Source organism: Camelus dromedarius, chromosome 12, assembly GCF_036321535.1.
Source record: "Camelus dromedarius isolate mCamDro1 chromosome 12, mCamDro1.pat, whole genome shotgun sequence".
Taxonomy (NCBI): Eukaryota; Metazoa; Chordata; class Mammalia; order Artiodactyla; family Camelidae; genus Camelus; species Camelus dromedarius.
Genome location: NC_087447.1, coordinates 5,190,373 through 5,203,893, shown reverse-complemented (window position 1 = coordinate 5,203,893; position 13,521 = coordinate 5,190,373). Strand labels below are relative to the sequence as shown.

General features: G+C 59.3%; 1 protein-coding gene and 1 long non-coding RNA gene across 3 annotated transcripts in view; one reads left to right on the top strand and one right to left on the bottom strand.

Moving 5' to 3' along the window:
- LOC105104433 (uncharacterized) overlaps positions 1 to 11,301 on the top strand; it is a 41,107-nt gene extending 29,806 nt beyond the window's left edge. The window contains exon 3 of the long non-coding RNA XR_838574.3: positions 10,750 to 11,301. This is a non-coding gene — a long non-coding RNA (uncharacterized LOC105104433). The remainder of the gene's footprint in view (positions 1 to 10,749) is intronic.
- Positions 409 to 10,090, bottom strand: CLCF1 (cardiotrophin like cytokine factor 1). 2 transcript variants are annotated; one of them, XM_064492074.1, is made up of 4 exons: positions 9,883 to 10,090; positions 8,584 to 8,683; positions 3,686 to 3,852; positions 409 to 1,847 (listed from the first exon to the last, which is right to left on the bottom strand). In XM_064492074.1, the coding sequence occupies exons 1-4, from the start codon at positions 9,994 to 9,996 to the stop codon at positions 1,353 to 1,355; spliced, it is 876 nt and encodes a 291-aa protein (XP_064348144.1). In that variant the 5' UTR covers positions 9,997 to 10,090; the 3' UTR covers positions 409 to 1,352. The 2 variants fall into 2 exon arrangements, with proteins under 2 accessions (XP_064348144.1, XP_064348145.1); XM_064492075.1 differs by lacking the exon at positions 8,584 to 8,683 and having other exon boundaries at positions 9,883 to 10,087.
- Positions 11,302 to 13,521: the final 2,220 nt, after the last annotated feature.

Here is a 13,521-nt window from a genome sequence, read left to right as displayed (position 1 = left end):
ACTTCTGGGGGGCCCCGGCAGGTGGTCACAGGTAGGGGTCCTGGGGAAGCTGAGCCTGGAAGGCAGACAGATGGCTCTGCAGGGAGACAGACATATGAGACCATTAAAGTCACCCAGAGAAGTGAGGTGAACCGAACACAGGCTGGGAGGAAGAAGGTAAGTGACAGGAAGCTATCTGGGAGGACTAAAGGAGGAGCACAATGTGGATGGAGGGGCAGGAGTGAAGTCGGCTGTGTGCACATCTTCTCGGTGGGCACAGGGTACAGGGCCTCTTCCTCAAGCTCTTGGCCTCTCTTGAGCTAACCCTGGGGCTCCCAGCTCTCCACTGGCAGGTGTGGGAGCCCAGAGAGGAAGGCCAGGAGAACAAGACACGAGAGCCAGGAGAAGGGGTGAGGCCAAGCAAAGAGATGAAGTTCTGGGGCAAGCGTTTTATTTGTTAATACAAGAATAGAAATTCTGCAATAAATATCATCTAATAAATAACATCTCCAAATAAATAAATATTAATACAACAAACTTAGAGTCATGAGTGGATGGGGCTGGGGGGCAGGGCCTGGGGGAGCTGCCCCCCACACCCCGAAATGCTACTGCAATGTAAACTTTCAGGAAATTCTGTGGCTGTGGCTATGGTTGCCCTCCCCAGCCTGGGCAACCCACAGATACCCTGGGAAAGGAGGCAGAGAGGAGGCACCGTGAAGCTGGCAAGAAATTTCAAGGCAATGTCCTTTTGGTTGCCACCCTATGCCACCGATTGCCTTGGTGACCCCTGGGTCCAGTCTGTCCCTGCTTCTCTGCTTTCAGTATTACCTCCCATGCAGACCCCACCTGTTTCATTTTTAATCCCATCTCTTTCTGTTTGGACTTGCTACTGGGTTTGTTTCCTGAATTGGATGTATTGAGTTATTTGGGGGGAGGGGAGTAACACCCATCTAAGGAGAGTGAGGCAGCCAAAGAGCTTCACCCCAGAAAGGCACATGTGATGGCGGTCCCCTCCCTGCCAACAGGCACGCTTCCTGGAAGTGCCACTTGAGGGTCTGGGTGGACACTGGCAAGTGGTGGGCAGGAAGCAGGAAGCCATGAGAGCCTTTGCACCAACGTGAACCACTTTGGGCTCCCTTGAGCATTACTTCCTGTGGAAATGGGATGGGCCTATTGCACCTCTTCCCCAGACCTGTAGGACTTTGGGAAGTGGGGAGGGATGGGCTTTATTGCATCACACCCTCCTCCAAGTCCAGGGAGGGCTAGAGGCTCTTGGCTTCTGTCTCCTGGCTTAACAAGTGTTGGCATACATGTTCCTCCCTCCCAGAGTGGGAGCAGGGTTTGAAGAGGGAGGGGACAGAGAAGGTCAGAGATCAGAAGCCATGGGCCTCCAGGTGCAGGGTGACTGCAGCTGCTGGAGTCTGCATCTTTTTCTTGAGCCGGTTGAAGTCCTTGGCTGAGCGCCACAGCCAGGTCTGCAGCTCCTTCAGCAGCCAGAAGTCGTCCATCTTTTGAAGGAAGTCACTGTGGGCAGGGCCAGGGGCCCAGGTGGGCTCGGTCCCGGGCAGAGGCTGGGGCAGCGGGTAGCCGAGCGCTGCCATAACGCCTGCGATGCTGCCCAGCAGGCCCTGGAGGCTGGTGCAGAAGTGAGCCAGGCTGCGACGCAGCTCGGCCGTGGCGGCCTGGCGGTTGAGGCCACGCAAGTAGCACAGGAGGTGGCTGTAGGCCTCGTAGTTCTGCGTCAGCCGTAGTTTGTCGTTGAGGCTTCGCCACACATCCAGGTTGACAGTGGCCCTGGGCAGAGTCTCTGCCCCCAGCCGAGGTGGGTTGAAGTCAGGCTCGTTGAAAGGGGGGCCCAGGTAGTTCAGCTGTGAAAAGGAGAGGGCAATGGGGAAGGAGGAGGGCGGAGGAGCCAGTTCGCCTGCCAGGAGATACTTTCCCCGAAAGCTTCTATTTCTGGTGTCCCCTGACACTGGTCCCATCTCCACACTAGGCCTCTGTGTTCATGGGCCTCCCCATCTCTCCAGAGATGTCATTTGCATGGAGGTGACAGTTGAAGCAATGGGGGTGATGAGCTCTCCTATGGAGAAGTGTAGAAAGCAAAAAGCACGCAGGAGAAACTCTGGAAAGACATGCTGATTGGCTGTGTGTGTTAAGTCTTGGGAGAAGGCCACGGGTGCGGGGGTCGAGGGGGTGGCGTGGCCGGGCAGAGAGGAAGAGGAGCCACGAGGACCCAGAAGGCCAGGCTGCAGAGGTGAAGGTGGACAGGAGAGTCCAGAGCCAAGAAGAGGAGTTCAGGAAGGCAGCAGTGCTCAACAGTGTGGCTGCAAAACAGAGCGAGGAGAGAGAGCCTTAGAAAATACCATTGGGTTTGACAAGAAGGAGGTGCCTGACGACCTTAGAGAGAACTGTTTCAGTGGCCTGGAAGCCAGATTGCAGGGGGTTAAGGAGTGAGTGGGTGGAGAGGAAGTGGAGGCAGAGGGTGTAGACCACTCCTTCAAGAAATTTGGCAGGGAAAGCCAGGAGAGAAAAAGGGTCGGGAGCTGGAGGGGGTAGCAGAATCAAGCAAAGGTTTCCTGGATGGGGAAACCAGAGAGGGAGAAGTGGGTGGAAAGGCAGGGGGCCCTTGAGCATCCAAGCTCCATGTGCTCCCTTGACATGCCCAGTCCCCCAGGTGAAGGGCAGGGAACAGAGGTCCTCGCTAATGCCCCCAAGAAGGGCTCAGAGGCGCAGAAGGAATAAACTGAGGCCATCTCAAGGGTTGGGCAAGAGGAAGAGTATGGAAGACAGTCTAGGGAAGAGGACAGAGCCTTGCCAACCCTCTTGGGAGGGGCCTGGGGCCCAGGGAAAGGGTGAGGGAGACAGTTCAGCTGGGAGAGAAAGGGAGAAGAGAGGGGAGAGGCCTGGGATAGGCAAGGGCCCAGGGGGAGGTTCACACGCTGACAAGCACAGAGACAAACTAATTTCCTCGGTGTATCCTGGGGCTGGAGCCAGCTCCCCCGCCACCCTCCTCCCCTTTCTTTCCCTGGCTCCCAAGTAGGGTCTGGGATGTGGAAGAGGAACACGGGAAGAGGGGCCAGTTCCCCATGGTCCTCAGCAACTCTGACCCTCCTTCCTTCTCTCCCGGGCGCTCCGAACACCTCTGGACTGCCCCCAAAGCCTAACTTCCATCCACACCCTGAACCCCCTGCCACTACTGGCCTGGGTTCCCCACAGCCCCCTTCCCCCAGGTCCCCCCTAGGAGGCCCAGCTAGGATGGGAGAGGCAGACAGAAGGGAGGCCCATGGGTCCAGAGCAGCAGGGCCCCAGGTCTGGGGCAGAGGCGAGCTGGAACACAGGCATGGGAGGTGAGGCCCCTCCATCCCCACCCAGCCCCACCCGTGCAAAAGACACCACAACATGGTGTAAACAGAGGAGACTTCCCCGGCCCCCAGGGGGAGGCGGGCGGCTGGGCTGACAGCCAGTGGGGCAATGGGCCAAGGCGGGTGCGAGGCCTGCCCACATGCCTAGTCCTGGGGCCAGGAATGGGGAGGAGGGGGCACCTTCCCTAAGAGGGCAGGGCAGGAGATAGGCCAGACACGGAGACTGCTTGGAGCCAAAGCCCCTCCCCATCACCCAGTCATTCACCAGGACCCTACCAGTTGGTCTCTCTTCCCCAGTCCTCATTCCTCAACCAACTCCCAGCCCCTGAGCCCTGGATACTCACATAGGTCCCAGCCAGGCTGCGGAGTTGGTGCTCCAGGTAGCGGGTGAGGTCATAGGTTTTCTGGATGGAGGGGCCAGGCCCTGGGTCCCCTGTGCGGTTGAGGGCTGGCACTGCAGGGAGGTGCCAGAGCACAGTGCACAGGCAAGCTAGCATCCCCCACGAGTCCCCTGTGGACAAGATGGGCAGGGAGTGTGAGGGTGGCCTGGTCTGGTCAAGGAAGCAGCTGGCAGCCCCTCAGGTGTCTGTCCCCACCTCGGGCTGGGAGTGGGGTGAGGGTGGGGCACCAGATGGGAGGCAGGGGTGATGGAGGAGGGGAGCATTCCTGGCCTGAGAAAGTGTATGTATGGTGGCATGTTTGTGTTTGAGGATGAGGACTTGGCCTATGTGTGTGTGTCTTCCAGTAGATATGGGAGAGTATTTCTGTGTGTCAGCAGAGTCATTGTCTGTGTGTCAACACATACGTGTGTGTACATGGCAGGGCCAGGCCTAGGGACTGCGAATCAGTATTCCTGGGCTCTGGTTGTACCTCACCATCCTCTCCCATGCTCCCAGTCCCACTGCAGCTTAGGGGGAGCAGGGGTGGGAGGTGTGGTGGTGGTGGTTGGAAAGCAACACATGTAAGAGTTTCAAGCTGAGAGAAGTCAGCCCTGAGAGGGGCGCAAGAGAGGCAGCCACAAGAGAGAGTCGGAGGCAAGGTACAGGGTCAGCCCACTGGGGTCAGAGGCAAGATGTAGCATTAGACCACCAGGGGCAGGTGGAAGGACACAGGACTGGCTTGGGTAGTCAGTACATTCTGGAATATGACTCCTGGGTATGGAAAGGGTAGAGTTAGATTGAAGGAGATTTAGCATTCACTCTGACAGGTTGGCTGCAGCATGGAGATTTGCCCCATTCTTCTCTAGGGTGTTGGATGGGGTTTGACCTGAATGAGGCCTTTTGATCAGCCTGCAGTGAAGACAGTGAGGGCGAGTGCATGAGCAGGAGAGAGACAGAGACAGAGAGTATGATGCATTTGATGAGTTGGGTGTGGCAGGTGATGGTGCCGGAGAGTTCGGGCATCCCAGGATGCCAGAGGCCAGCGGTCAGTGCTGTGAGACATAGGCAGTTGGGAAACATGGTTTTCCCAGCTTTTAGGTGAGGTCCAAGGTCAAGAGCACTAGGCCAGGATTCAGTGGGCGTTGAGACTGGCAACGGCAATTAGGGTTAGGATAGAGTAAGGCTATAATTGGCATTGGTTAGGTTAGGTTTAAGGACTGGGTTACTTTTAAAGTTTCAGGTTGGTTTATTGGGATTTGGCTGATTGAGTGTGGTTGAGGTTTGAGTCCAGCTGGGGGATGTGGTTAGGTCTGGGCAGGCAGAGGGTTGGCTGGGGCTAAGGTTTGTGAGTTTGTTGATGTAGATGTCAGATGGGGTGATGCGTGGAGTGTCACTACGAGGAGGGCTAGTTTGGGCTTTAAGCTTGGGTGGGTGTGAGATCACAAGTGGTTTCTTTCTTCCAGTTTACAGTATATACTTGCAAATTTTCTATAATGACATATCTTGTTATGATAGTTAGAAATAAGTTGGATAGGGGTTTTAACAATCTGATTGTACTCAGAGTTAGGATAAGTGTGGAGTTAAGTACGAATTAAGACTAGGTAGGTTTAGAGTTAGTCATAATGCTGGGTCAGCGTTTTTGAGAGGGCTACAAACTAGGCAGGGTTTAGGATTCAAACTGTATAGAACGTCTCTTACAGAGCACAGGGCTCAGGTGAGGACTTTTGCAATGGCCCAACCAGCCAGTCTTGACTCTTTCAGATGCCTGACTGACTGGCTTTACTGATGGGGCACAGGAGCAGGGAGCCGCTGGTCTCAGGACGCTGCCCTCTTGGGCGCAGGGCTCTTGGTTTAAAGTGCGGTGTGTGTGTGAGAGTGTGTGTGTGCGCGCGCGCGCTCATGCATGCCCCACACGTGTGTTTTAGGACAGAAGGCAGGATCAGGCACATAACTGCTCCCTGGGGAGACAGGCTCCCCTTTTCCTTCTCCACATCTGCAGCCTGTGGCTTTCCTCCTGAATGTTCCTTTCCTCATTCTTCTTTTCCATCCCTAGCTCTTGTTGACTCTCTGAGTTCCTTTCTAGTCCCTGTTCTACACATCCCAAGACAACTCCAGGCCTTTCTCTGCACAAAGCTTCGGGCTACCCTCAGCCTGGATATCTGGCTGAGTCAACCCCAAGATCCTATGGGTACAATGTGGGGTTAGTTTCGGAGGTTGGAGACCTGCTGAGTTGGGCAGCAGACCTTCCAGCCTTGAGGCAGCTTTTAGGATTGAGTCTGATCTCTTCTCACAGTTAGTGGCAATGTCGAGGGTCCCAGCTAGCAGCAATTGAGAGCTAGGTGCCTCTTTACCCCACCCTGCTCTGAGCAGCCCTGCTAGCCAGAGTCTTGGGACTGGGCTCTGCCTAGCCCATGGTGTCCCTGGGGGGAGTGGGGTGGAGGTCAGGTACCCAGCTCTGGGCCTTGTTTTCCCTTTCCCCTCCTGGGTCCTGTGGGACATCCCTGGGGAGGACTGATTCCCTACTCAGGGACAGCAGGGGGAGAAGCCTTTGGAAAAACAAGAGCTAAGTCATCCAGGCAGAAAAACGGCTCATGAAATTAACCAGACGAGGCCGGTGTTTCCAGGAATATTTCAGTTCTGAGGTAACTGTGTCACTGAAGCTGGGGAGTTGGGGGGAGAGCTGAAGGATCTGACTGACCGACCCATGGAGAGAACCAGAAAGAGGGAAGGAGCCTCAGAAATCCAGAGGGAGAAGAGGCGAGGAGAGGAGTAAGGGGACAGGGCTCTACCCTCTGTTACAACAGCTTCCACTCTGGGCATGATGTCCCCTAGCTTAGGCAGCAAAGCCGAAAGCCGCCTGGGGCCCGAGAACACCTGTGGTTTAGCTGTAAGCACTAGGACTCAGCACAACTTGCAGCTGGCCTCTGTCCCTGGGCGGGCAAGTGCGGTGGGCACCCTGGAGCCCTCGTCCATCCTCCTCCAGGCTCATGGTGTGCAGGTGGAGCCGGCCACTGGGGCTGTGTCCTGGGCCCCCTCCCCCAGTCCTGGCCCCCAGCCCGCCCCCGCCCCAGCTCTGCCTCTGGCTGCTGCCCACTGATTGTTTACATCCCGTCTTCCCCTGTGTTTATAAATCCAGCTGAGCACGTGAGGAGCTAATGAGAGCAGCTCACGTTTCCTGCTGCAGCCCCCCCACCCCCCATCCTGGCCCCTGCCCGGCCAGCCCCTAATTCCATCCAGATCCCTGGGCCCTGGGAACCGAGGCCCCCCTCATGAATGCACACACACTTACTCAGCCCATGCAAGCGCATGGCCACCCTAACATGGCTATACAGGCAGCATACCTGTGTCTGCGTGTCTTTAGCCAGCTGCCCTGCAGTCCCTGGCCTGTGTTCTCCAGTCTGACCTCACTCAAGTGAAGGTGGGGGGCTCAGCAGAGCAGATGCACCAGGTATTCAGAGGATTGGTGGCTAAGAACTATCAGCCAAAAGTGTGGGAGCCAGGGAGTCATCGCAGAGCTCTGGAGGTGTTGGGCTAAATGTGGGAGCCAGAGAAAAGGCCTCACCCTCCAGGCAGACCAGAACCAGCATCCTGGTAACCTTGGAGGGGTCTGTTGAGGAGAACTGGGGGGATGAAGTGGTTTAGGGGATGGAGGGTCCACTGTGGTATGAGATCCAGGAAACGGCCCTCGTAGGGGGCACCTCCCAACCCCTTTCCTAGGGAAAGGCCCAGAGAAGGAGCCCATCTTTCCTTGTCCTCTGGGCTGGCTGCCCTCCCCTCTTTTCTCTCTTTCCTTTCCGTTCTCTCCTTGGTTCCCTATCCTAGCCCCAGGCAACTGAGAAGTGGCTTAGTGAGTGGGTACACATGGGCCCAGAAGTCAGGCGTCACTTTGCCACCAACCCTTCAGGTGACTGGGCTTGTGTGAAGGGGCTGCACTATGCAAGCTAAAGTTTCTCTCAGCCCAATCCTGTGGGTTCCTCCTCTGCTGTCCTCTTCAGCAGCCCCCTCCCTGCCCTTCTCTTCCAGCCAAAATGGCAGAAGAAGAAACTGAGGCCCAGGGAAAGAAGCAGATGGGTAGGCCAGTCTCCTAGCCTTGTAAAGTCAATTCGGACCCAGGAGTTGGGCTTTTATCCAAGTGAGAGGGTTCTGGATTGTGTGGTAAGAGGACCCTGGGTGTGCTCCAGGAGGGGGCGGGGTAAAGCCAGGCAGCTGGGCAGCCAGCAAAAAAGGGGGAGGCCTGAGGGGGTGCAAAATGAAGGAAATAGTCCGGCAGTTGTGTGGGTGTGCTTAAAAGGGTGTTATCCAGAGGGTATGGGAGGGGCTCAGAGGGAGCATGCGGGAGCCAGGGTGTGAATAGGCAGGTGGGATTGTGGGGAGGAATGTGAAGTGTCACTGATAGAGTAGCTGGTACAGAGGGGTGGTGTGCAGAAGTGTGAACGGGCGGGAGCTTAGGGCTCTGTGAGGTGGGAAGAGGGAGCCATTTCACTAGTTGTGAGGAGAGACTTCTGGGGCCGCTGGGTGACAGTTGCTGCCATTGTTGCCTGATGTCCATTTCCTCCCCTGATTGAGTGCCTAGCTCCGGGGCAGCGAGGGTGTTGGAGCCAGTGCGGGGGAGCGGGTCTGATCTGTCAGGGAAACATATCCTTGCGTCCTACGGGAGGGGCAGCTGTGTGCTCGCGAGCCAGGGAGGGAGTCTGTCGGGACAGTGACAACAGGGAGATGTCAGCTGGTATGGGTCCGGGTCAGAGAGCCTGACAGAGGAGTGTGTCCCGTGCCCCCCACCCACAGCCTCTTTGCAGGGCTCGGACTACTCCTGCCAAACAGGACCTCCAGCCTCCCCTCCCCTCCTGGCAGCCCCCTCCTACCCCAGCGGGGAGGGCCAGGCCGGGCGCAGGAGGAAACAGGGACGCGTCCTCTGGGATTGGGAGTCTGTGGGGAGGGCTTCTGGAGCGCTGTGTGGAGTTGCTGGGAAGGAAGGTGGGGAGAGCAGGGATGAGGGGACTCCATCGAGGCCCGGGGGACTTGGGCTTTCCCTCGACGGGCTCGGCCCGAGAACTGTGCGGCCGCGGCCGCTCCATGGTCCTCCCCGCTCGGCGGTGACCTCTCGCTCCCGTCCCCCTCCCCGCGGTGGCGGCGCCTTCCCCCTGTGTGGCCCCGGCGCCCCCGGCCCCGCCCCCGGGCCGCTCCCGCCCGGTCGCTCCCTTCCCGGCGGCGGGGGCGGGGGCGGGGTCCGGGGCGCCGCGCTCCGGACTCTGCCGGGCCGCTGCCCTTTCCCGCGCGTCGACTCCCTGCCCTGCCCGCCCGCCCGGGGGCCGCCAGGGCCCAGCTGCCGCTGCCTCCGCTCCCCGGCCGGTGACAGACTTTCCTGCCCGGTCCGGCTGGGCTGCGCCCGCCCTCCGCACTAATCACTCCCAGGCCATGGCGGGCCGGCCAGGGGGGCTCGCTGCCGCCGCCCGCCAAGCCGCCCGGCCCCTACCTGCCGCCGGCTCCCCGGCCGCAGGCAGCATGGTGGGCTCCTGCCGCGCGGCGCGCAGCGAGAAAGCCGCGAGTCCCGCGGCCCGGCCCGGCCCGGCCAGGCTCAGCTCTGCCCTCCGCCCTCCCCACTCCTCTCGCCCGCCCTCCTTCCCGCCCTCTCCTCCCGGCGGGCCGAGGAGGGAGAGCGGCGCGGCCCGAGGTGTCGGCCTCCCCTCGCCTCCCGCCGGTCCGGCCTTGGGCTCCCCCGTGCCTCCCTCCCGCCCTCTTCCTCTCCCGGCCCGCTCCTCCCCGCGTGCCGAGTCTCCCTTTCGCAGCCCTGCTCCCGCCTCGGACTCACTCTCCCCGACTTTTGCGCGGGGCTCTGTCCCTCCGGGATCCCCAGGACCCCACCCCGCCGGGCTCCAGGTTGCCGCCCCCCCCCCCCGGGTCCGCGAGTAGCCCGGGCTCCCAGCCGCGCTCCCCTCCACCTCCTGGTCCCGCCGAGCGGACTCCAGGAATGCCGCGTCCCCGCCCGGCCCCTCTCGAGGGCGCCCAGCCGTGCCTCCGCCGGCTCGAGCCCCGCTGGCGGGGGCAGCGCCCGGCTCTCCGGCCCGGCCCCGACTCGGGACTCCCCGGGGGAAGCACGGGAACCGGATCTCGCGGCTCCTAGGTGGGGGCGGGGGCCGGGGCCTCGGACGCCTGGCTCCTACCTGCTCGGAGGTCCATGGGGCTGGGGGCCGGGCCGGCCGGGCGCGGCTCCTCTCCCGGAGGCTGGCGGAGTGGGAGGGCGAGCCGCGGCTCCGGCGAAGCTTTAATAATCCCATCCGCCAGGCCCACTCGCAGGTTTTTTTCGCTCGGTTTCGGATTTTTTTTTTTTTTCGGTGTGGGACATTCTGCAAACTTTTTTTTTCTGACGTGTAAAGCTGTAACCACAAATTGTAGCGGCCCTCCCCGGGGTGGGGGGAGGAGGGGGGAGGAGGGAAGGGAGGGCTTCTGGGGCTCGTCTCCCTCCCACAACACCGAGGGGGGGTGGGGTGAGGTGAGGCGAGGCTGCGGCGGTACCACCCTGGGCCTCCTGGGGGAGGGGGCGGGGAGGGCATCAGTCCGTCTGCAAACTCCCAAGAGCTAGGGGAGTGAGCTGCCCGCTCCTTTTCTTCTCCCTCGATGTCGGCCTGGGGCTCCTGCCCCCTCCTGCCCGGCGGGTCCCGGCACTCACCCTACCTCTGCCTCCACATCTCCAACCTTCCCTCCCTCCGCCTCCCCCTGAGTAAATGCAATGACACATTCTCCCAAATGCCAGCGAGCTGGCTTCGGAGCAAGTGATGGTGTTTTTCCTGCTGCCCTTTGTCTGGGCTGACCGCCCCCCTTGCCTATTGTCCTGCCGCCTGTCCCATTTCCAAAAGCTGAGGCTAAGCGAGGCGCCGGGGGCTGGGGCAGGTGACTAACCGGCTCACAATGCCCCCTGGGGGGCAGGAAGAGGGCACCACAGGCCCACTGCCCAGCGCAGAGGAAAGAAAAGGGCGCTTGGCTGAGGGTTTTTCCCTGAAGTTCACAGGGTTCTTCGTTCTTCTTCGCAGTGGCCAGGAGAGTGCTCATGGGTGGGGGATTTGTAATTCATTAATCAGCAAGAGGCACCGGACCAGTTTCAACACCAGAGGCTTCAGGGGTGACTCAGCGAGACCGACCGCTTGGATTCAGGCGATGGACAGACCAAGAGTCCCCATTTGTGAAATGCTTCCCCATGAAGACATTTGGCTATCTCCTGCCTTTGGGGTTCGGGTTGTGGGTTTTTTCCAGTGATGGGGTAGGGGTGATTTGGCCCGGGACTGCTCTCCCTCCTTCCTTCCCTCAGGCCTGGGCTGGGACTTGCTGGGCGGGATCCCTAGGGGACCCATAAGCCTGGACCCTCCCTGGAGGGTCTCCCTCCCTCTACAGAGGGCTGCCAAGGAGAGTGCAGAGGAAACAGCTCTCATCTGGCGATGTGTGGCTTTTCTTGGGGGACAGTCAGCTGGGGGACAAGGCTTGAGTGCTCTAGAACCAGATCACCAATTAAATCCCTTGGTAATAAGCTGCTTTTGTTGTTGTTCATTTGCTCTTTCAAAGAGGGAGAGGCGCTGGTGGGCCAGACCTGGAAGGTGATTCCTCTCTGCAAGAGCATCAGAGTGCGCTCACCACTCCCACTGTGGTGCCCCCAGAGAAAGAAGGGCACCCTGCCAGCCCTGCCACAGCCCCTCCAGCCCTCGGGTCAGAGCAGGCAGCGTGGGCATGACCAGCGCTGGCTTCCCAGGGCAGCTCTTCCCTCTTCTGCACTCCGAGAACTGAGGTGGGGGGGTGGGGGGGTGGGGAAGAAGTTTGTTTTCAATTACCTCACTGGAGTGGGACAGACTTTGTTGTTGGGTTTTTTCTTCTTTCTTTCTTTCTTTCTTTCTTTCTTTCTTTCTTTCTTTCTTTCTTTCTTTCTTTCTTTCTTTCTTTTCTTTTTCTTTTTCTTTCTTTCCTTCCTTCCTTCCTTCCTTCCTTCCTTCCTTCCTTCCTTCCTTCCTTCCTTCCTTTCTCTCTTTCTCTCTTTCTTTCTTTCTTTTCCTAAATGAGGAAAAGAGCTGGGAAAAGAGACCTGGTCTGGGGTTGGGGGCAGGGGATCTTCTGGGGCATCAGGAGCAGCTCTGATGAAACCTGCTTTGGAGGGGCCCTTTGGAAAAGTGCTCAGGGGGCCTCCCTCCCCCCCTCCCCCAGCCAGAGCGCTGGAGTTTCAATGACATTCTTGTACGGTGAGCCCGACGATCTTTTGATGCCCGTGCCAAGGTCAAGGAGGCAGATGCCCAGTGGATGACTGGCACTGAGGCTGGCCAGGAGGTCCCCTAGCAGCCACCCTTTCAGAGGGAGTGAGCCCCCGAAGGGAGGGACGAGGGAGAGGGGGCAGCTTAAGTCCTTCTCCCCCGGTTTGCAGCCTGCTCCTTGTGGAGAGCGTCTGCACAGACAATGTGGTTTGGATTTGGCTGAGCCCCCTCAGCACCTTATAAAGCACCTTGCTGAGTCAGGGAGAAAGCAGCCCCAACGCAGGGGAGGAGGAGGGGGCCGGGAGAGGACGGGGAAAGAGAGAGAGGGGAGCTGAAGGAGGAGGGTGGGGGCCCAGGGAAGAGGAGGGAGAAAGAAGGGATGGGGCAGGAAAGAGGAGACACAAAGAGGCAAATAAATGGGTGGGAGTGGGAAGGAGGGGAGGAGGCAGGAACTGAGGGAAGAAGAGGAACAGACTGCGGTGGAAGGGGGGGAAGGGGACCATGCCCCCCCCCACAGCAAATGTTCACCTCGGGAGTCTAGAAAGCATTGGTCTCCAGGAACCAAAAGCTGGAGCTCTAAAATGAGGACCCAGGCCAGGTGGATGCAGGAACAGCTGGCTTCCCACACTGCCCCCAGGCTTGATGCCCTGACCCCAGAAGCTGGGAAGTCCTGTTCTCCCTCTGACTCTTGTCTGGACTTACATCCCTGCCCTCTCCCTTCACCCAGGGAGAGGGGGCAAGCCTCTCCCCTCCCTCACCTTCCCCACTGCCAAAGGGAAAATCAGCGCCACCTTCAAGCTGCCAGTGCCCCTCTGCCACGTCTGGGCAAAGGCAGCAGGCTAGGAGCTGCCAGTTGGGTTGGGGTGGGGGCTGGAATAAGACTGTGGCTTTATTCTGCCAAATCCTGAAGGAGGTGGGCTGTTGGGAATTGGGGGGAGAAGGAAGAATGGAGAGGCAGAGCAGGATTAGCCCCTCCTGGGTTCCTGTCAGGTGGCGGGGCACAGGTGGTGACCCTCTGATTTCCATCTGGGGACCTTGGGAAAGTTCTTGCTCCCCTGTGGCTCTCAGAAAGGGATGTTTGTTAGGGGCCCTCACAATCTGGGATTGCTGGTGGGGGAGACACCGGCCCCCTGAGCCCCAGATCCATCTGCCCCATGGTGGGCTGGTGTGCTGTATGGAGTTTCCTGAGCCCCTGCTGGGTGCCAGGTCTTGCAAACAACAGAGAGGCAAGGACAACCCACCCCTGCCTTCAAGAATTTTACAGTCTTGTGATGAAGGACACTCATTAAATTGAGATCAGAGGATGGGGAGGGAAGGAGAGCTCTGGGCGGAGGTGAAGCTTCTGGGTGGAAGTGTGGCTGGATGGCAGGAGGGGCAGTGGCAACCAGAGATAGGAGCCCCGAGGTGGCACTGGGCATAGGTCACGTGGCTGCCTGCAGTGGGCAGAGGGCCAGGCTGGGAGTCAGGAGGCTGGGCTTACAGCTGGCCAGCATGACCCTGGGACAAGCCCATCACTTGGGTTATGACTGCTTCTGCCTCCCTCCCCACAGGATGGTGGGAGTATCAGTGAGA